This window comes from Suricata suricatta, chromosome 4 (genome assembly GCF_006229205.1).
Source record: "Suricata suricatta isolate VVHF042 chromosome 4, meerkat_22Aug2017_6uvM2_HiC, whole genome shotgun sequence".
In the NCBI taxonomy this organism is placed as follows: Eukaryota; Metazoa; Chordata; class Mammalia; order Carnivora; family Herpestidae; genus Suricata; species Suricata suricatta.
In genome coordinates this window covers 43784670-43809194 of record NC_043703.1, presented here as the reverse complement: position 1 = coordinate 43809194, position 24525 = coordinate 43784670, and the positions used below count along the sequence as shown (strand labels likewise).

Genomic DNA, 24525 nt, shown 5'->3' with positions numbered 1-24525 from the left:
GCTGCTTTTATCCCTGACAAACTGCCACAGACTAAGAAGTTAAACAAGGGTAAAGAAAAACCAGCCAACTTTTAACAAACTATTGGCAGCCACATGGGTGCCGCCATGAGAAACATTACTAGAATTCCAAAGAGACCCAGTCATGGAGCAAGTCTTCACCCACCTACCAATGCTTTCCCTCAGGATTCAGCAACTGCTTGGGGTAGGACGCCAATGGCTGGGGAGTGGGGCTGGGGGGGTGGGGGGGTGGGGGCACGATATCCTGAGGCATGTAATGTCTGAGGAGTCCTCTTCCCACAGGAAGCAACTGCCCTCCCAAACCCCTGACCTAGCTAAAAGACAAGAAAGGTGCATCTGGGTGGCTCAGTCGGTTAAGCATCTGACTTCAGCTCAGGTCATGATCTCTCGGTTCAAGAGTTCAAGCCCCACATCAGGCTCTGTGCCGACAGCTCAGAGCCCACAGCCTGCTTTGGATTCTGTGTCTCCCTCTCTCTCACTGTCCCTCCTCCATTTGTACTCTCTCCCTCTCCCTTGAAAGTAAACAAAACAAACAAACAAAAAAGACAGGAAAGAAATGCCAAAGGCACATTCTGGACCTTTAGAGAATAAATGACAGCAGCCACCTGACGGCTGGCTGGGGGCAGATACCAGGTCAAAGAGATTTCTTGAAGCAACAGAGCCAGAAGTAGAACTGCAAACAAAAAGAACTCTGCATCAATCCTAAAAAGGGAGTCAGAATTTAAAGCAGAGTTATCCCAGTCCTGAAAAAACGCTAGTAGTTCAGTTGTGAAGCCGAAAGCAGACCGCCAAATCTCCTTAGTGCTGAGCGACCTCCGGAGCCCAGAAGACACTCTTCAGACACTCTTCAAACTAAAGCAGTGCCCGTGCTGAGCCCAGCCCCCCTAGAGAGCATATCGACTCAGCTCCCAATTCCAGCAGCCTGAGAAAAGGGCACGCCATTCACAGAAGTACTGTTTAATTTCCACAGTATTTAAATCCAACGTCCACCATATATTCAAATACTGCTACAATCACAAAGGACCAATGGAATGTCACCGGCGGTCAAAGAGAAGCAGAGCTAGAGATGGCCTGGATGATCGAATTGTCAGATGGACCACTTAACCTGATTTTTATAAAAATGCTGAAGAATGTAATGAAGAGTGGACACAACGTAGGAGATGGGAAATTTTACCAACAAAGTTGTGGAAACGATTTTAAGAACCACATTAGAAATTTCAAATATATCAAAAAATGAAAAATTCATTAGATGAGCTTCAGAGTCACCTGAATATTGCTGAGAAGAGAACCGAGGAATCTAAACCCAGATCAACAAAAACTATGTAAACTGACACAAAGAAAAAAGGGAAAGAAAGAAAGGAGCAACCAAGAGCTGTGTTATAATATGAAGTGCTGTAAGACAAGTATAATTGAGGACCAGAAAAAGAAAATAGTACAGAAGACCTATTTGAGGAGATAATGATAAAATAATGGATTTTTCTGAAATCAACTCATGGAGGGGCATCTGGGAGGCTCATTTGGTTAAGCCTCCAACTCTTTTTTGTTTTTAATTTTTTTTTTTAACATTCATTTATTTTTGAGAGAAAGTCAGAGCACGAGCAACATAGGGAACATCGAATCCGAAGCAGGCTCCAGGCTTTCAGCTGTCGGCACAGAGTCCTACCCGGGGCTCAAACTCATGAACCATGAGATCATCATCTGAGCCTAAGTTGGACACGTAACCAACGAGGACACCCAGGCATCCTAAGCCTCTGACTCTTGATTTGGGCTCAGGTCATGGTCGCCCAGTACATGACTTGGAGCCACGCATCTTGGGATTTTCTCTCTCTCCCTCTCTCTGTCCCTCCTCCGCTGTCTCTCAAAAAATACATTAATTTTAAAAAACCAACTCACTGATGGCTACAAGAAGCACAGCAAACTAAGACCAAAACAAGCCCACAGCTGGCAACTCAGAGTCAAACTGAAAACTAAAGTGAAGGGCAAACCGTAACAGCACAGCCAGAGATCTGAAGACACATCATATACAAGATTAAAATGACACAAATTACTAATTTTTCACCAGACACTACAGCGCCAGAAGACAATGGAGTAGTAGCTTTAAAGTACAGTACTGGGAGAACACTACAGTCATCCAGAGAGTCTGTATCTAGCAAAACTACGTTTTGAGAATAGAAGCAGAATAAAGACATTTTCAGACAGACAAAACCTGAGAGAATCTGTCTCCAGCAGACCTGTACTACAAAAAGTGTCAAAAGTAGTTTTTCAGGCTGAAAATGAAATGAAGAACAGAGATGTTCCACTATTAGATGTTTATAATACAAAAGAAAAAAAGCTACATATAATTTAAGCTGAGGAACAATCAAGTGGCCGTGGCAAGCATATTAAGAGGTAATTATATATGGATATTAAAAAAAAATGCAGCAAGAGGTGTGTGCATGGTTTACCATAGCAAAGACAAGGGACATCAACTCCTCAACATAAACACTCCCTCTCTTTGGAAAAACCCAGAAACATACAATTGTCTCCACACGATCAGAGGTCCAAAAGTTAGTGTCCCTGTGTATCTTACTTCCCTTATTCTTGATACTTGTTTTTAAAAATGAGGAGACGCCAGAAACATTCAGAAATGGGACTGGTCCCTCCACCTGTCTTCCGAATCACTACTTCATCGCTGTAACTTCTCTACGGGGAGTATCAACTCCTGAGTGTGAAACCTATGCTGACTCCACACACTACACACACAAAAAAGGAACTTCATTAACATGCTAAACTTATAATGAAGTGAAATTAAGCAAAACATCATTAATGCAACATCAATATTATAAATGTAAACATGTCAATGAGTGGAAAGAGTGAGCTTAAGCAATTCACAAGCTAATTTGCAAATATATAACCTAATGGTTCCATCAGCAATAGCTACCCAAAAATTTTCATTTTTGCCAAAAAACCAAACTTTCTAAATAAGATTCTCTCAAAGTCACTGAACACCTTCTGTATTTTATGCACTGTATTAAGAGCTTGAAAGGCAGCATCAGGTTGGATTCATTTAATACTTACAATAAGGAAACGATCTACATACAGGACAAGCTCCAGAACACTTTTACAGGTAACAAGTTCATAATATTTAACTTCTAAGACAGCATAAACCAAAATCCCATGAGGTTTTTAGAAGGAGACCTGGATTTATATATATCAATAAACAATATCGTAATTCGTACAACAACAACAAAATAGGATTAGCACACCTCCCCCATATGCTCTGCACCTAAATCCTGGGGGAAAGTTGGATTGTATTCAAGCAGAAAACAATTTCACACATTACCACTAGGAACAGCTACAGGCAAGGTAGGAAAGATAAGCATATTCCTCCTTTAGCTTCCGTCTACAGAGTTCCAAATAGTAACTGGAGATTCAAAGGGATCAGCGGTTCTTAATTTCAACACTTTATTTTCCTGATTAAAAAGGATGAAACACAAAATAAGAGCCATAGGAGAAAAATACATACGATCCTCCTATGCTACAACAGTAAATTACATTTGTCGAATGCCCCAGGCTTTATTAAAAGCATTCCCCAGGTAGGAGATGCTCTATCAAGCACTCTGGGTAGATTCCACATCATCTGGGCACTACTGACAAAGCTAGGTGCAAAATGAACTTAACTATCAAATCATTTTAAACATTCTATTGTTTGAGGTTTTTTTGTTTTTTTTAAAGAGATGATGCTAGGACTCCACTCATAAATGGGAGGTGGGGAGAAATCCCTCCTAATTTATCTTTTATAGAATTGCTCATCCAATTTGCTTGAAGCAAGGCACAATGAAACCTAAGCGAAATTTTAAAATTCTTTTGTCTGTAAATACACAGTGCAAATTCCCATTACACTTGCTGTAGGTTGGTTATTCTGAATTTGGTGATGGGACCGGGAGTATGTTCACAAGTTGTACACCTGCATCCCCATGAAATTTTCCATGAAATGCTCTTGAAGTTGAGCTAGAAACACAACCCGAGGAGGTGAACTGTGCCAAAGACTTGCCTTTGATGAAGAATTGGTTAAACACACAGAAGACAGAGATAATTTTATTTTAATGCTATTTGGAGGTGGTACACCACACTTAATTAATATGGCTTCAGCTGTGTCTAGGGTGTATGGAGTTTTATAAATTAATATCACTTATCTTCACGGGAAGTTAAATGAGCACCCTACTGAGTATTATCTCACACTGATAATCAGTAATTACAGTTTAAATAAAATTAATTAAATCAAAAACAGACTCTAATAAATATCTGGATTTTAAGCTATAGTTTAACACGGTAATAGTGACAAAGTTCTATTACAGTGGTTTAAACTAGCAGCAGTGATTTTTTTTAACTTAAAACAAAAGGAAGATATTGTAATTATTAGCCCTTTTAAATTTGAAAAGCCTGAAAATGTATGATCATAAACTTACTTTCTTAGTACCTACAAGGGACTACCTTTTTTTATGCAACCCAAGAGAAGTAAGCAAATAAAAGTTCATTGTAATTTTAAGTCAATTCTAGGTGAATGCAAACCTGAAATCTAGAAAAAGAATTCTTATTTAAAGTAATCTACCAATTTTCACATGATCTTGGACTACAGTTAAGAAGAAAAACCTTGGACTACAGATAAGAAGAAAAACCTAACAGCTAAAACACTGTAGCCTTTTAATTAACTATTCTTAAATGGGCAACTAGCTTACTAAAAAATTGGCTCTAGAATCTGACTTCTGAATCCTGTTGGGCCACCTGCCTGCACTGTCACCCTCGCCAAGCTACTTAAATCTTCATGATCACACCAGCCACAGCGAGCTCTTCATAGGAAATGAAACTGCGTCTCACCTTTCAGCTTTGGGTTAAAAGTCCTGAAACGCCTTAGGTGACAGCTCTAAACCAACACACATATCCTCACATCCCCCTTCATTCTCAATCACCACACACAGTCCATTCTCTTTTACATGTCCTTTCCTAAGACTTATGAAAACCTGTAATTTTTTCATTTTGGAACGGTTGACCGTCTCTTTCCCACTGAAATGTAAGTGCCATGCAAAACGAATCATCAGCTTACTTAGTCACTGTGGTAGACACGTCTCAAGTAACCCTGACTCGATTAACCAATAGGATACTGCAGAAATTATGGAGTGTGGTTTCCAAGACTAGATTAAAAAAGATGTTACAGCTTTGGTCTCACTCCCTCTTGGATCACTCAGTCTTGGGTAGGCCAGGAAGAGACTCAACACCTCGGGGGAGGTCCACCTGTCAAAGAACTGGGCTAAAGAAACTGAAGAGGCACAGAGGCCTCATGTCAACAGCCATGTGAATGTGCCATTTTGGAAGCCCACTTGAGCCTTCAGATGACTTATTACATAGCAGCAGCGGACTAACAGAGAGCTCCTCTTACAGTAGTACTTTTAAATAGCTCTAGCCAACATCTTGAGACCCAACCAACCTCATGGGACCCCAAGCCAAATCCACCTAGCTAATCAACTACCGAACTCCTACTCGCAGAAAAAGTGTGAGACATTAAACATTTGCTCTTTTAGGTTTTGGGGCAATTTGTTAGCATAGCAACAGGTGATCGTTACAGTCACCATAATATGTTCAGCCTATAGCACAGAGTATAGCAGATAGCTAGCAATCAATTAATCCAAGAAGGTATGAATAACTGAATCAACAATTACTGGATATAAAACAAAAAATACAGTACGTCTCTCAAGAAGTTTACCACCTAAAGGAAAAACAGGAGAGATTTTATTATAAATAAAGGTAAAATACACAGGTGCCCCCAAGAAAAATCATAAGCAAAGTTCATCAGCAACAGATAGGAACAAGTGATCAATCCTGGGGTGAGGGAACTTCAGAAGAGGCCCGGAACGAGAACACATCAGGGAGTCGTGTGCAGCTGACCGGAGAATTACAGAAGATGGTAGGCGGAGATGGCCCGGTAGTACGCCCGCCTGGCCCGTGGTCTTCACTAAGACACTGGGGACATCAGTATTACTAAGAGCCAACACTGTCAGTGAGAAACTGGCCATTCACAGGTGTAAAAAGCTAATCATCCCTGTGTGAGGCCACAATCCTACTACTCAGGAGCAATTCCTACCAACGCACCCACTACTGAGTTCTGACTTTACTATCCCTCAGTGTTACAAATGGCCTTTTCTGGCCTTAAATTTAGGTTACAGTGAAACTAAACTGTGTTCTCTAGCCAGAGGCTTTGAAAAGAAGGTTTACCATCACCCTCAAAAAATTTGATATTTAAATTTCATATGGTATCTTTATTAAATAAGAAGCATACACAGTTATTAAAATTCCCTGAAAATAAATGACAATATGTAGTATGTATTCTACAGCCAACTGTTGCAGAACAGCCAGTGAAGATACCCACACAGAAAAGAACAGAGGCCCCCAACTACCAGCTCCAACTTGCCAGTCACAAGTGCACACCCTATAAAGGGATGCTCCAGCCCAACCAAGACTTCGCGTGACTATCGCAAGAGCCAATGTTGCGCCTACCTCACGAACACCCTTGAACCAGAACTATCCCGCTAAGATGCTTCCAAACTTCTAACCCAAGAAACTGATTTTATGTGTTTATTGTTTTAACCCACTAAGCTTTGAGATATTAGCAACAGAAAATGAATACAGAGCTCCTCACAGAACACTTTTAAATGGCTAAAATAAATGTAATTACCACTAAAATCATGTTATGGAATATTTTAAATTTTTAGAGTAATAGGTCTTAATACATTATGGAACAGGAAGTGATAGGAAATCTAACTTCAACATAGTGTTGAATACGGATCACCTTTCAAAATATCTTCAATAACTATAATGTGCTTTGAACAGATCTGTTTTCTGGGGTAATCAAGTCACAGGTCAAATCCTACCGTGTGTGTATATATTTTGAATTTTTAGTTTTTTTGTTTTTGTTTGTTTAGTTATTTAGAGAGAACATACACAAGTTGTAGGGGGGGGAGACAGAGAGAGAGAGAGAATCCCAAGTAGACTCTGTACCAACAGTGCAGAGCCCAATGCAGGGCTCTAACCCACAAACCGCGAGATCATGACCTGAGCCAAAGTTGGGTGCTAAACCAACTTGAGGCACCCATGCACCCCTTGAATTTTTCGTTTTAAAGAAATTATGAATACAGGTGAAAAAGTTTTGCTTACAAGTTAATGAAAAAGGATTTAATCTTTTTTCAAGCTCAAGGACACCATGAATTTTACTACAGACTGCCTGTTGGTCTTGGACTGCAGTTTAAGAACCCCTGGTAAGTAGATATAGAACAACAGAAATAGGGGTGGAAAGGAAAACAACTCAAGGTCTAATGTTTCTCGTGCATTAAGGGCAGAAACTACAAGACCTAAAGTTGAGACCAACAAGGAGAAAAGCAACAGAAATGCTTAAAAAGAGCTGGAAGCCTTTGAAGGAAGAAGCCAACAGGAATGTAAAGCCTTCAAAGAATATCTAGGTTTCAATTAGAACAAGGAAAACAAGCATTCAAAGGGCAAAGTAGGAGGGCTTGACAAGCCTGGAGGACGGGAGATAGGATGCCAGAGAAAAAGAATAAATGGACCTGGATAGGGAGAGAAACATCTAGGGGTTGATTATGACTTCTGATGTTGACTTAGATCAACAGAAAAGTGATTTGAACTACAGTAACTAATGCAAACTAATAAGGAAACAAATTATGAAATCATGTAAACTGTCCCTTCTTAAATCACCTTCTCTCTGTCCCTACTGCCACTGTCCTAGTTCAGAACACTTGGACAACAGCTACAGCCTCATAGCTTGCCTCCAGGTCTTCTCTCTCCCTCCACCCCTAACCACTGTTAACTATTATAAACACTGACATCACTTTGATCTTACTGAAATACAAATCCAATCCTGTCCCTCACTCCTATGCTTAAAACCTTTCAACCTTTGCATCCCCATTACTCAAAGAAGGGCATTCCAATAGTATGGCTCAAGAGGCCCAACCTAATCTGAACCTAACTTTCTATCCAGGCAATCTCTTCACAACACCACCCAACCAACCCCCTTACACTGTAGGATCCAGACGTAATGAAAGACCCAGAGTCTCTTAAATGTGCACATTGTTTCTTGTGCCTAAAAACCTATCCACAACCACAACTCCTATCCCATCCCCATAATCTGGCTCATTTCAACTCAGTCTTCAGCTTTCAGTTTGAATTACATCTTATGTAGGAGCCTTCCTGACTTCTCAAAACTAGGCTGGATGCCCAGAAGTCCGGTGCTTGCCATTATATGGCACAACTACTATTCTGAAATTACCCCCATTATAGGCTTGTTTTATACACCACTGCACTTACTCTTTACATAGTTCATATAATGGGTGCTCTACTAGTATTTGTTAAGTGAATAATAAGTAGCTTTCTATCCTCCATGTCAGGGATACAACCTATTGCTTCTTGCTTTGCTAATTCCTTCAATTAGGAGGAACAGTATCAGGATCAACAACATCAGGAAGAACTCCAAGTGTTATGCCTTTTATATATTAAGGATAACCTAGACTTTTCCTAACACTGATACTTCAAAAATTAGTCCACTAGACTAAGAACAACCATGAGCTCTGTAATGTAATACCAGGTGGCAAGAAAAATATACAAAGAAAAAGATAATCATTTAAAAAAAATATTCAAACAACCCCAAAGTTTTACCTGCTCATATCATTAAGTACAATTGTAATTTCTTATATACAGATATTAATACTACATACATGAAAGGGAATATAAGTTAGCTTTGTAGATAAATAGCACACTTTTTACAAGACCTGGACCAGGATTACCAATAAAATACAAGTTTCCTTTTGTTTCAACAATTGTTTTCAACTTGCCTACCTGGCACTTCCAACTGGAATCCATTTAGTTGGTGTCCAGGGAGTAAAATTATCAGAGTAAAAAATTACTACAACTCCTGCCAACCTAGATTCTAACTGATCCTTTAAAAGTAGCTGAAAATTTCCCTTCTCTACCAAGTCTTCTCCCAAACCTCACAGTCGACCTTACCACTCCACTGAACTTTGTGCACAGTGCACTAAGCCTAGAACAGTATTAGTATATACACCTATATAACCGTGAACTGTATACACGTCTGTTTCTTCACTGTTCCCAGTAGCAGAGACAGTCCTACTTACCTTTGTATTCCTATAACAGTACTAACCACTCAAATGCTTAATGAATGAATGGATGAAAGGATGAACAAACAAGTCTGCACACCCCACTACATCTTAGTCTATTCAACTCTGAGAGCTCTTGATCTTATTCCCAAGTTTCTACTGATTTGAGGAGGAGCTCTTTAAACTATCCTATAAATATTTAAAGATTCTAAGACAGTACTTAAGTGTTACTACTGAAAACCTAAGTACAGGAAGCTCTAATTAACTCATATTAATGGGCTCAGAAAGGCCCACCTGACTTAGTGAATAATTTAAGCCTCGAGAACTTGTTTTGATGTATTTTACCACATACGTTCAGTTGCCCCCGTCCATGTTTGTTTATCTACTTAACACAGAAGAGTTTATTTTGAATATATAGCGTCAAAGTAAAACTGGAACATCTCACACTTTTTGTATTATCATTCATGGTTTTTAAACATACCAAGGCAAACAGAAGTTCATGAAAGTACAAAATGAACTTCAATCATAGTACAGAAAGCGTTATGTCCTATTAGGCCAATAAGAAAATAATTTAAGTAATTAAGCTCTTTTCTTTAAAGCTGATTATGTTTCTAACTTGAAAGTCAGAACATACATCATCAATGAAAATGATTATTTTCTTTCATAAGTACAGTGTCTAATTTGGCATATATCCTACAAGGGATATCACATCTTGGTAGGTCCAGGAATAGCCTGCAGGTAGACAAAAACCCAATTCTATCAAGCAGATTTATCTGAGGAACTCATCTTTGAGTGAGCCAGTCTCACAGAAAACGCCCAGGAATGTGCTAGAGTCAAACAGTAGCAGTTACATCAAGCGAGGCAAGGCACAAGGCCCACAGAGAAGACTGAAAGCTTCTCAAAACACTCATCAGGCAATCCACACTCAGGAAACATCTTCCTTGGCTCGAAGACCTCATTCCTGGGGGGGGGGGAGGGGGGACCTTGAGGGGAACCAAGAAAGCCTATACTCGTATCTGGGAACAGATGGCAGTTGCTAGATCTGTGAAGTAGTTTCCATCTAAAATTTTTCCATGTCCTTTGTAATTAAAAAAAAAACAAAGCAAAAAAAAAAAAAAAAAAAAAAAAAAAAAAAAAAAAAAAAAAAAAAAAAAAAAAAAAAAAAAAAAAAAAAGACAGACTCCTATCCTTTACCTGTTGACCTCTTTGTCATACAAATAACTATTCCTTCAGGATAAACGCTTCTCAGTTTTGTTTACTGGAAATACTAAAAATAGCTCTTTTCTTATAGAAAACTTCTTAAGAGATGTCCTTACAACTACAATTCTCAGGATTAAGATAATTGACCAGGATACAATTTTTCATTGTCTATTTCATTTAGAGGTCTCAGGGCACCTGGGTGGCTCAGTGGTTAATCACTAGACTCCTGACTCATGAAGTCATCATCTCCTGGTTTGGGTGTTCAAGCCAAATGACCTGAGCTCTAGCTCTTGCTAGAGCCTGTTTCAGATTCTCACTCCCTCTCTGCCCCTCCCCCTCAGGCTGTGTCTCTCTCCTTCAAAAATAAACATTAAAAAAATTATTTTTCATTAAAGAGGAAAAGGTAAGGTTTAATTTGGGGCATGAAGCGTTGCAAGTACAGATGAGACATCTACACAAAGGTATTCAGTAGGCCAATGAAGTAACAGATCTCAACTTAAAGAAAAGGTCATGAACAAAGGCATGACTAAGGTCATCACCCCAGTCCAGCACTATACACAGAGAGAGCAGTGGCCTCATGAAAGAAACCTAATAACAATAGTTTAAGATAAGAAAAGGAAAAGCACACAAAACAGAAAAGGAAAGGTCATAGGGATATGAAATCAATAAAGTTTGTGTCCCAAAGGCCAAGTATTTGTTCAAAGAGAAAGGCAATAACTATATCAAGTATAGCCAATAAATCTAGTCAATTTCCAAAGACTACAACTTAATGAATATTACTAAGGATATAAGTAGTTATTTCATAATGATGAAAGATTTACTACAGTCTTATGTATTAAGTATACGCACTTAATTGCAGAACTTTAAAGTATATGGAGCAAAACTGATAGAACTGAAAGGAGAAATAAAATATCCAAAATTATAGTTGGAGACTTCCATACTTCTCTCTCAACAGTTGTTAGAACTAGCAGAAAAATAAAGAAAATGGGATGTGAATAATACGGTCAGCCAATGTGACTTCTTTATAGATCAATTCTAACAAGAAAATGCGCACATAAAATTCACAAAGATCGACCACATTCTGGGACAGAAACCAAGATTCAGAAAACTGAATATGACTGAAGTCACACAAACCGTGATCCCTGGCCACAAGGAAATTAAGTTACAATTTAGTAACAAGAGTGGTCCGGAAAATCCCTAAATATATTTAAAAGTTAGACCTAAATAGCCAATGAGTTAAAGAAGAAATCAACAGGAAATTAGAAAATATTTTAAACATTCAGAAAATGACACAGCTAAAGTAGCACTCAGAGGAAAATTTATAGTGTAATTTTTTTTGTTATTAGAAGACAAAGGCATCAATTAGGTAAATTTCCACTTACTTAAGAAACCATAAAAAGATTAAGGCAAAAGATAAAAAAATGATCAAGAAGTTAATGAAACCAAAAGCAGATTCTTTGAAAAGATCAATGAAATTGACAAACCTCTACCCAAACTAATGGGGGGAGGGGGGTAAGGAGAACAGAAGACAAGTTTTTTTTATCAGGATTAGAAAGGGAGAAATCAATACAGATCCTGTATCTAACAGGATAAGCAAATATCATAAACTCCTAATTCAAGAATATAGAGAAGAAAGAATTACTTGAAAGGCCAAGACTCACTCAAGAATAATTTGACTGTGCCCATATCTAGTAATAGATATAAGGAATGACAAATAAGCACAATAAAAGATGCTCAACATAATTTGTCATTATGGGAAACAATAATCAGTTTCTTATAAAGTTAATCATAGTTACCATATAATTCCCCTTCCAAAATGAAAACATGTCCACAAGAACTATACTCCAATGTTCACAGCTTCACTCAGTCACCAAAAACTGGAAACCCAAACTGCTGAATATATAAACTATACTATTACCAAACAATGGAATACTACTCAGTAATAAAAACACATCTCTGATACACCCGAAGCACTAGAAGGGGTCTCAAAAGCATGATGCTAAGAAGCCAGACACAAAGGCACTATACTAAGTACTTCCATTTATATGAAATCCTAGAAACTCAATTGTTTAGTACAGGACGCTGATTCCTGTTTCCCAAGAGCCAGGATAAGGGGAAGAAATTGACAGCAAACAGTACAGACGGAATCTTTAGGGGTGATGGAAAGCTTTTATATCACTATCGTAGTATATACATGATTGTATACATTTGTCAAAATTCATCAAATCACAGCCATAAAATTGGTATATTATGTTTTGAATGTCAACCCTTCCTCAAAAAAAAAAAGTTTCATGTTACTAACTATCCCACTCACACTGTGAATGCATAGTTCACCAAGCATTCTGGCATTACTTCTCCCTTATGAAGCTCTATAACCAGGGACACCAAGGCTCAACAGCTAAATAAGTTACGCAAAGTCACACTCCTATCAAGTGGCAGAGCTGGCACCCTAACCCAGATTTCCACATCCAACTACGGGTCATAAAATGAAGAGCAGACCCTCACAGAGCGATCTGAGGACTTTCTCTGATTGCTGTATAGGACGGAGGTCTGTTTTCAAGCTACAGTTGTGAACCACATGTGGGACAAGGAACCAATGTAGTGGGCTGGATCCACCCACCCCCTACCCTCTTTGGGGTTGTGTGTTTTAATCGAAAGGAGAGACGTATAAAGCAATAGAAAGGAGCAGAAATGAAAAGACCAGAGTTCACAGAGCTTAGAACCATTAAATATCAGTTCATAAAACGGTTTCTATGGAGAGAATTTGTAGGTGTGTGTGAGCTGGGAAACCTACTTCTTAGTATCTACGCTGGATCCCAGTCAAGAAAGTCTGAAAACTCATTGCTGTAGGCTAAACCAGCCATTAAAACAGTAATACTGGCTACCAGCAGGGAGAAAAGAATAGAGAGGATCCGTAGGAGCACAGCACTTTAGACAAAAGATTGGGAGAGACAAGGGAGACGGTTTCTAGACGGCGAAAACACTCCGTGGACACGGTCATGGAGAATTCAGCATCATGGCGTCTATATTCAATTTCTTCCAGTTTACCTATTCTAACCAGCCTCCCTTTGCTGCTCTGATCTCAATTTTTTTTTTTTTTGCCTCTACAAGAAAAGCATTCTTTCCAACCCAGATATAGACAATGGATGGTTGTAAACTAAGTGTCTTTTTTTCCACCTTGGACTGCACTTTATAGATCATGAACGCTGAGGTATTTGTAGAATGAGCACTGTTTAAAGTATATAAACTCTGCCTCAACATTACAGCAATACTTACTTCCTGCAACCAGGCAGCGTCCTATGAAATTCTGATTGTAACTCAGAAAATAACGTTGAAACGAGAAGTACTTTTGTAGGCCTTTAACAAGCAATTTAAAGGGATGGGTTTTTAACACTGTTTCCCAGAATGTTTCATGTTTCTAAAATACGGTTATTCAGACCTGTGACTACAGCAGACGCCATTCTTATGAGCCTTCTCTCAAGTTTTGCCAAAAACAAAAGCTATGCTCACATGAAGAAGCTCTAAATTTAAAACACACGTGCCATATATTAGTTGTGGGGGTGGCAATCTCTAACCAGAAAAGACACTGCCAGCACACAAAGCATCAGTGGCAAATGCTTCTCTGAGCTCTAACTCACCAAAAATCACTTACACGTAGAGCCCCACAATACACAGCTCCGCTTTCCTCCCTCAAAGCTCTGCATCAATCTGTGACACAGCCCACAAGGCTCACCTGCAAATCTGTCACGTCACCCCACTGTCTGCGCATGGGGACATATTTTTAAAAGGGGTTAAAAAGGGACAGAAATGAATGCAGCAGTTCAAAACACTTCAGCTGAAATGAAACTCACCAAAACTCTATGAGCAAAGTAGAAAAGGTGTAATTAGTCCTGCTTTACAAGTAAGTGAACAATCAAATAATTGATTGGCCAAGGTCAAAGAGCTGAGAAGAGGTGAGGTTCTGTCTTTCAACAAGAGTCTTCTGATTCCTAATCCAATGCTCTTTCCACACTGCGTCAATCAATGAGTCAGGTTTACTTTTCAGTGTGTCTTGTTCGAAAAAGCTAGGCTTTTTCTCTAAGCTCCACAACAATGGATCCAACTGGCTGAACTAGATTGCCCGCTTGAGCCCTCCCTGCTCTGAAGCCCTGGCCTACTCAAGAGCCAGAGTAAAGCACCGGATCGGAGGTGAAGAGGAGAGCTGGGCAGATGGTAGTTCAGTCAGCTGGTCAAAAGGGAAAAGGCCAAGGAGGAATCTAGAAGAAACAGTTATTTGTGCCTCTAAGATGAAGGCAGAGACAGAGAGAAGGTCAGTGATCCAAGCAGGTGGTCAGAAAGACTATCAGCAGGTCCTTGTCAAAGCCCTCCCCCCCACTTTTTTTTTTTTAAATAAAGCTTCTTTATCCTGTGCAAAGGCAAGGGTCCATCTCTGGAAAGCCTGACCAGGACCAAATCATCTTCAGAACCTAAGAAATCACAATACCAGGCAAGTCATCAAAAACGGTTACTCACTCTTTCATTCCTTCAACAAAAAAATTTATAAAAATGCTTAACATATACCAGACATGGTATATACCGGATATAACCGTCTCTTCCTTGATGATGTTTAAACTGGTGAGAAAATTCTACAATGATATACTGTTTTGATAAAAATATCACACAGGGCACTATGGTAGCTCCCCAAAAAGTTCTGACCTTACTAAGGCCAATTACAAGGATTAGGGGAGAGGAAGAATGAAGGCAGAATGAAGAAAGAAGACTGAAGTCTTCACTAGAAGGAACCCTTTTATTAATGTAAGAGCAGAGCAAGTCAGAGTAGAGACTGTGGGTTGACAATGTGCAAGGTCAATCATAACGAAGCAAAGAGGTGTAGCTCAATGAAAAGAGGAAGAAAAAGATATATAGTACCCTTAAAATATGAACCAATCTCAAAGGTCCTAGAATATCATTCAGCAATAGAAAGGAACCAAGTGGTGATACAGACCTACAACACAGAAAAACGTTGAAGCCATTATGCAAAATGAAAGAATTCAGTCACAAAAGACCACTTACCATAGGATTCCATTCACAGGAAATGTCCAGAAGTGGACATCTATAGACCAAGTAGCCTAGCCATTGCCAGGGCTGGTGGAGGTGGGGGTAAAGGGTGGGTGACTGCTGAGAAGTAGGAGGTTTCTCTTCGGGTGATGGAAATCTTCTAAAACTGATTGTGGTGATGGCTGTACAACTCTGAATATACTAAAAATCATTCAGTAGTACACTTCACATGGGTAAATTATAGGCTATATGCACTATATCTTAATAAGGCTCTTCTAAATCTACCATCGTATAGTTTCATAGATGTTCACACATAAAAATTGCAGATGGTTTTATTCTCAATAAGAAGCCACTTGAAGGCTGACTTGATTCGGCACAGTACGTGTTTGGGCTTGGGGCTTTTGTGGAACAAGATTCAAGCAAGCCACAGTGACGCCACTCGCCCGCTACGCAAACCTGGGCAAACCATGTAGATAACCTAGCTGACCCTCTGTGCAACTGAGTGCGAAGATGAAGGCAACATCTACTTTGCATAAGAAATTATAGGTTTTCTGTGTAAGTGCTCCATATCGCTATAACTTTCTAAATACTATTACATGAAAAATCTTATCCAGGAAAGATTATATGAACCATGTGGGGTTTTTTTGTTTTTGTTTTTTGGGGTTTTTGTTTTTTTCTTTTTTATATTATCCAGAGGAATCAAACAGAACATTCTAATTGAATTTTTTCCAGCCTACATGTCAAGATGTAGGTCTCATTTCTCTTTGCCTGTCCACTTTATCCAAGTACCCAAGATGGTACATTGGATAACGGAGTTCTAGACTTTTTTTTAAGTGTTACCATGTTCTAGACATTCTGTTTCATATTAGATTTAAGGTGAATTTGAATTCAAAACCACATCAATAGAGCACCATGCTTTGTCCTATCATGCTTACATATTTTTTTCATGTTACTGTTCATTTCGGCTTTCTGTTTTTATTCCGTTACCATTAACCAAGAATCACAATCGAAAATCTATTTCTCAGAAATATGTACTTGAATATACAAGAATCTGTAATGGTGCTATAAAGTGTTAATTTCTTATAAGCAAGCCTATTATTTTCAACATGCAGAATAGGAAGGCATGCGTGGTTCACCATTTTTGAGCATTATTCTTTTTAATACATACGTGACATTTTAGTCTGATTTACTTTAATTAGCAACTACATATTTCAGAAAAGCTATATGTCTTTAGCTTTTTTTTTTAAATCTTTTTGAAGTGTGCAATTCATCCCCAAAGAATGAGATGGATTTGAATGATTCAAAGTTGACTAACAATTTGTAATTAGAATTTTAAATTAGCATATCGACTAGTACCTTTTACTATTTAAAAGCAAAAACTGTCACGCATTTTACCAATTCTGCCTCTTATTTTAGCGCTATAAAAAAAAAAGCACATTTCCAAACCATGAGGATTTTTAGCAGTTTCAAAGGTGTTAGCATAGCACGCCATCAACATTACATGGTTAGTTAAGATTCACAACAAAAGAAGTGTTGAGCATAACCTTACCATATCATCCGTCAGTGTCCTAATATTTAAATGCTGCAAATGAAAGAAACCAATCATATCAGTAATTTATAACAGCTTTTCTTTTAGTTAATAGAATACATTTAAAAATTCTACAATGCTAAGTTGAATGTAATTAAACTCTTGACAGTCTAATAAAAATGAATTATATAGCGTTTTAATCACTTTCTCAAGAAGATGGACAAAAGGTACCCCGAGTGTGGTAGTTTCAAACATTTCCTAAGATTTCTTGGACTTGCAGACCTCACAAACTAGAAACCTAACTGCAGCACGGTAAATCTATTTTCCTGAAAAACAGTATTAGTTACCATTAAGTATATGGACTTAGAACACAATGGATATGGAGATTTAAATGTGAAAAAAAATCTGAATCATAAGACAGTGAAACTTTAAATGTACCATTAGCATGCAGCACAGTAGATAATGAAGTACTTTGCTGGCTTAATTAACTTAAACAATTCTAGTAACGAAGAGAGTCCTGGAATGACTATTTGCATCTCTAACATCGGTTTGATTTATCACCAGCGGTGACAGCAGACACTTTTCAATTTCATTGCTAGCTTCTTTGAGAACCCTTTTGCTGATTTCCCTGCTAGACTAACATAAGGCCACTTTAGAAAGTGAATAAATTAGTTTCTTACAAAGTGGTTGTTCAAAAGAAAAAGTATTTAGATGGGGAAAAAAAAAAAAAAGACCAAAAATCTAAGTTTTCTAAATTGCGGAGTCAGGCAAGATTCTGCATTCAAGTAACTAGAATCAATTTCCAATTCTCCTTCATCTGACTCAGTAGCAGTGGACGTTTCAAAAGGGCAGAGAAAGGGCCAAGTGCATTCCTAAATAGATCACATTTTTAAGTATAGAAAAACACGTGTTAGCATTCATCATAGAACAGCCCGAGCGGCACTAGTTAAATTCAACATTGACACAATGAAATTTGTCATTCATGTTTGTATACTGAAATACACCTTTATGCTCATCAATCTACCTCAGTGAGGATCCAGATTAATAAAGTATACGGAGCAAAATCACTATCCCAGATTCTCTTCTCTTTGACCAAGACATTCCTTCCTCAAGGGGAGAGAATACAGTAAAGGGAGGGACCCAGAATGAGCGTTGTGTTGAACAAAGCTGAGAAACTGACCATACTACTGGCCATACCACCAGACTCTAGCCTAAACTCCTGGTCACACTGGAAAGAAAGGGATAGTAATGAATTAACAGAGTTAGTATGTAATTCTGGGCTAGAATTTGCCTTTAATATTACCTTCAGCCCTTGAAAATAACAAGCAAGGACCAAAGTCCCTAAGAGTGGGAGTAATCCTGAGTGGCAGAGCCAGATTTCTGAGGCATGGGGGCCACGGTCTCACACCAGAGACCATTACTAGAATGAAACTCCAGTCCACGGGGCTCTCAGGTGAGCAGAAGAAGCAGCAGCGGAAAGGCCGGATGGGGTATTGCTCTAACTACCTGTAACAGGTGTGCTTTCCTGCCAATTCTCTGTCAACAGATTTCCAGGCATCTGCGTGTGGTTCACCACATCCCTATTCTTCAGACAGAGGTATCACCCCAATCACAAGGCACGTCTCACCTGAAAGGGGTCATTTTGAGTTCCTCTCACAAGAAGACTGCAGTCAACTACAGACACAATAGCATCCTGGGTGGCCTATGCTTAAAAAATAAGGCCAAAGAGAAAAGTTCCAGCTGAAATCCTATTCAGAAAAGTACACCACAGTCGAGAGAAAACACCTTCCTGCACCAATGAAATATTCCCAAATAGCAGTTTGACTTGCCTGAGGAAAATGCTATAAAGGTGATGCCAAGAGAATGAAAATAGACAATTTTAAAGAGAAACATGGGCAGAGCCTGAGTAAGATTCATGGTCTAATGACTGCATAAAAGCTATGGGAAGTACAGCACCACACAGGAAAAGTAGAGGATGTAGGTTATAGGATGCAAAATACAGGAGATGTAAATATCCAAAAGAAGTATTTTTTAAATAACAGCAAAGGCCTAAAGCTGCACAGCCTTATAGAGTTGGACTCCTAACTTTCTGAGTAGAACAGTCATCCTTGTGTAGAAACAAGACACATGGGGCGCCTGGGTGGCTCAGTCGGTTAAGCCTCCGACTTCGGCTCAGGTCAGATCTCACGTTTGTGGGTTTGAGCCCCGCGTCGGGCTCTGTGCTGACAGCTAGCTCAGAGCCTGGAGCCTGCTTCCGGTTCTGTGTCTCCCTCTCTCTCTCTGCCCCTTCCCCTCTCATGCTCTGTCTCTCTCTGTATCAAAAATAAAGCATTAAACAAAGTTAAAAAAAAAAAGAAACAAGACACATAAGATCCATTTTTTGTCATAATTTTTTTATATTCTTGAACCATCTCACTGAGGATCTAGCTTTTTTGAGAGGAAGAGAGAGAGCGCGCGAGTAAACAGGGTAGAGGGGCAGAGAAGGAGAGAGTGAATCTTAACCAAGCTCCTCCACGCTCAGTGCAGAGCGCAACATGGGGCTCGATCCCACGGTCCCGGGATCATGACCTGAGCCAACTCCAAAGGGTTGGACACAACTGACTGAACCCCCGAGGCACACCAGGATCTAGCTTCTAAAAAGGACCCAATGTGTGAAATACTTGTTTTTTTAAAATTATGGAGGCACATATATAAGTCCAGTTCCTATATTATACATAGTATTTCAGAAGAAAAAACATGTGGTAGATTACTACAGAATTATAATTCAGAGGTAACTTATAAGGAGAAGAAGAAACTCAAAGGGATGTGAGTGCAGGAAGTTTAATAATCTGAGAGAAAAGCAAGAAGCCAAGGGCAAGTTCATTATTCCTTCTTCTTTGGAAAACACTTGCTTATCTATTCTCACCACTATCCACACCAGGATCCAGAGAAGCCAGCAGAGCAAGAAGTGACAGCAACTTCAAGGACCCATGACAGGGTTGCAGATAGTGACTAACAGTACTGGAAAATGGATCAAAAAATTTTTGGTTTCTATGTCAAAAACAGTGAAGCCAGAGTAAGTTTCACTTCAAGATTGAGCTTTCAAAAAACAGAAATCACATAGCTGATTTGTTTGCATGCATGCAAACTGAAAGAGACTACTAAAGACTTGTTAGCATTAAAATTTTTAAACAGATCTAAGCATGCGTAACTTCCCCTAAACACTGAAATGCCCAATCCCAGTCTACTTTACACTGGACTGAAAAGAGAAATAAACACTAAATTCATATTTTAACAATGTAAAGTTATTAGCAAGTGGCACCCTTTGTAGGATGTGTGAAAGTTAGTATTAATTCAAGTTTACTGTGAAGGGGACTTTATGTCAAGGCCCTACCTGTGTAGATGACGCACTTCCAAAAAGTGGAAGGGGCGGGGAGAGAGGAAATAATGGACATAAAACCCTCAGATGACTCTTTGGGTTTCAGCCTTCATCTAGTAGATATAAAAACAAGGTGACATCCGTATTTAAAAAAAAAAGAAAAGAACTGTATTATAAAAAGTTGTTATATTTATACTGCTACTTGAAGTATTGTTTATATGTCTGGTTAGCCAAGTCACTTAAAAAATGTAGTGTTTGCTTTATAGCTACCAGCACTGCCCTCTACTCAGTCTTCCTGTTGCAGAAAACAGGAACGGCACCTACCAACCCGGCTCTCGAGTAGCATGTGCCGATACCCACATCAAGAAGGAAGTGGAAACAAAATGGACTACGAAAAGGAAGCAAACAGGAACACTTTAAAACTAACCCAATAGCGACTTTTAGGATTCTATTTGTACCTACACACACACACACACACACTGAAACCATCCAGTTTTAGACATATTAAAACACTCATACCTAATGTGATTTTGTGACCTTTCGTCACATCACCCGATCTAGGAGTCTATAGTTGTTATTAATGATTTGCAGCAATGGGATAAAACCAGACTGGTGACACTATCAGAGCAGTTCTGATACACAGAACCATCACTAACTGGTTAAGGTGTGGTATTGGAGCCCATTGGATCTCCTTTCCCAAGCCAAACAACTCATTTTTCTTCCAGCACTGCTCAATTTGCTAATTCCATTTTCTTCCTAAAAAGTAAGGAATCTCTCATATAGATAGATAGGTAACAATGTTTTCTGCTAATGACAGTTCCTAGCCATGAATGGTCAAGAGGACCACTCTGGAATTGAAAGAGAAAAGGTCTTTATAGATTTTTTTTAATGGATCCTATGTTCTTTTGAAGAAAAGAAAGAAATAGAAACACAGAACGTAGGTCTCTGTATTCACATGTAAGCAAGGCATCAAAACCTTTACTGAAGACCCTACATGCTGTCAAAAAATAGATCTAGAGCTTTCAAAGCACTGTGTGAAATGCTGTAAATATCAAGGGGTATGAAGGAACGGTCCTTCCCCAACCAACTTAGTTTACAAGGAAGTAACAAACACCAGAACAATGTAATACAAACCCAAGGTCCACATACAGTTTTAAAAAAGGTTCCAAACTGTACCTGAGACTTTTAGCAAATTTTCTATTTTCTTTCATTGGTCAGCACATTGGAACTAGCAGGGAGCAAGGATCTGTCCATTCAGGTCATCAGGTACATGACAGCCACCACCAACTGTCAAGCTAACAGGCACTAATCACTATCAAAGCCAAGTACATGCTAATCTTGAAAAATAATTTCTGGCTGTTGCAATTTAATTTAATTCACATCCTTTAACTAGGTCATTACAAGGAGCCGATAACAAGAGAACACCTCTAAGAGCAAAGCCTCTCAACGTGCTTGACTCAGATCTAATTTTCATGAACTAGACCTTCTAAGCCCCCAGTTTCCAGCTTGTTAGTGTGCACGAGAAACACACTAAGATTTTCTTAAGGAAGATTACAAGGTCTCAGTTTCTCAAGATTCTGATTCAGTAGGTCTACCGTAGGGCTTAGGATCAGGCACACTTAAGGGGCCCGAGAGCAGTGCTGCAGGCAGCCCCCGACCACGTGAGAAATCCTGCTCCACCCCCCCACCACCACCACCAGCAGCCACCAACACTCCCTCAGCCTGCACAGGTTCAAATCTCCTGACCTTGCGGCTCACTTTAAAACCAGTGTCCCTGAAAGAAGCTAAATGAAGGGTGCAGGTAAGAAGTACGAGACATTTTCAAAGAAGTGAGAAAGTCTACGCTGGTACATCTGGGACAGGTTTTACTGCCAAGTAGTGACAGGCACCAATTAGTACTGTTTAAGAGAATTCAACAACTCCTGGTGTGCAGGATGAATTATTGCATCATTTATTCAAATGCTTGGTCTATCTCTGAAAGTACAATAATTCAACCTCATAAGCATAGATTCGGTGAAGTATCAAAGCTTGCTCATTACACCAAACCATGACAGGACACTATGTGCTTGTCAAAATAAGTGACAGGTTAGTGACACAACAAAGGTATACCCAAAAGGAAAAAAGGATTAGTCTTCTTTTAATCCTAAGATGTGGATGAGATTATGTTAAAGCATTGCTCGCACTTGTTTTCAATTCCAGATTCTTTCTTCCCACCAATACACTAACACCTACTTTTTCCTAACATTTCTGGTCCACACATCTTTGTTTTGATGTCCATGCCAATTGTAAGGACTGTAGAAATGTAAAGTGTCATTACTAACCACAACACTAACCACACCTCCAGAGCCACAGGTTCATTTCCCAGGCAACTACACAACATACTTAGATGTGAAAACATTCAAGGGCTCCATATTTAACATCTCAGAAACATCCAAAAATAATACTGAGGCTGTCCTAGCACTGAGGGTAAGGGTAGAGCTGGCTCTTTGATAATGTAAAGAAAAGCTTTTAAGTTGACTGGCTCTTCATGTGGTCATATTTTTAGACCCGGGTGGAGATGAGTAAGAGATGTTAGAAACAGGTGAGAATGAGTAAAATCTCTCCAGCTTCTTTTAATCTGTTCATTTGTTCAAAACCATGACCCCGCCCACCTCAGAAAAACACACACCTGGCCATTGTCCCAGGTCACCCTCCCAAGACTGCAACCTCCCTCCGTTATCCCTTCCTTGGGAAGGCAGAATCATGGAGAAACATTAGCTTTCAGGAGACATCATTCAAGCATCTACAGAGTGAAAAAATTTCATTTCTAAGAGAAGTTTTCAAAAAGATCAAAAGGCAGCAACAGAACTACTAGAAAACTACCACCTCTCTGGAAAAACCAATTAAATTGTTACCTGTCCCTCTCTTCTAGAGGACACATCACAGGGCTAGGCACCTAACAAGTCTTTTTTTATTCAAACAGAACTCCAATCTTCTTTTTCCTTTAATAAATTCCTTCCGCATGGAGGTAAAATTAAAGGCCAAACAGAATGGCAACTTCTAGTCAAAGAGCTTTTATTTGAAGATGTTTTCTTCAGCTGTTCTAGTTCTGTTCGCCTCTACTACCAGATCAAAGCCTCGTCTGCCAACGGGTCTAGGGGAGAAACCACTGAAACCTCTGAACTGCTCTACAAGTAGATTTAGTCCTAGGACACCAGAATCCAAGATGTTTTTCATCATCTGGAGAAGGAGTTAAAAATGGTCCCAGAGCTTCCAGAATTACCTTGCAGCTTATTCAAACTACGGGGTTATTTCTGAGCACGAGACACTCTCCTAGAGTCTCGCCCAAGACACAAATGTAGATCGACTATTCCTGGAGCTAATACAGCACCTTGCAAAAAGGATTTTGTTTTCCAGTCTGGCGTCACCACAAGGAAATTAAATTTGGTTGAACCTTTTTAGAGAACTCTTTGGTGAAACAAATCCTATGTTCACATTCTTTAACCTAGAATTATTAGGTTTTATTACTAGGTTAATTAATTACTTCTAGAACCTAGAGTTAGGAAATAAAAACCACAGGTTTATACACAAATACGTATCACTACAGAGTTTATCTTAAATAGCTAAAATCATAATCAACCTAAAACTTCCCCAGAACTTAGGGAATATTAGGTAACTAGAGTCCCACCATACAGACTACTAGGACATAGGAAAATGCTTACAATCCAATGTTAAGTGAAAAATAAAAGTTGCATTTAAGATTGGATGTCTGTGGGGTGTCTAGGTGGCTTAGTCGGTTGAGCACCTGATTCGTGGTTTCAATTCAGGTCATAACCTCAGGGTTTGTGGGTTCAAGCCCCACAACAGGCTCCACAGTAATAGCATAGAGCCTGCTTTGGGTTCTCTTTGCCCCTCCCTCCTGCTCTCCCTCTTGCTCTCAATAAAAAAAAGGAAAGAAAGAATAAAAATAAAATTGCATATGTAATATAATTCCAACTCCATTAACACACTTGTGGAAAAATATAACTGGATTGTGGGATTTGGAACAACTTTTTCCCTACATTTCCTATATTTTCCCAGTTGTCTAGAACAGGTTTATTTATTTCATAATGAGAAAAGCTTTTTACTTTACTCTGGACAACACTTTTCACACCAAGCAGAAAATATAGAGAAGTTCCTTTTCAAATAATAATGTAGTAAAAAAAGAAAATCTACAAAATCTAATACCGAAAACACAGACTTTGTTA

The 24525-nt window shown here is 39.0% G+C and overlaps 1 protein-coding gene across 2 annotated transcripts in view; it reads right to left on the bottom strand.

Moving 5' to 3' along the window:
• DIAPH3 (diaphanous related formin 3) overlaps nt 1-24525 on the bottom strand; it is a 499951-nt gene that overhangs the window by 456205 nt on the left and 19221 nt on the right. The window contains exon 2 of one of the 2 annotated variants that reach the window (XM_029936634.1): nt 16963-16995. The exons of the other annotated variant lie outside the window; for it this stretch is intronic. Coding sequence (XP_029792494.1) covers nt 16963-16995 — 33 coding nt within the window. The remainder of the gene's footprint in view (nt 1-16962; nt 16996-24525) is intronic. 2 annotated transcript variants of the gene reach the window in all.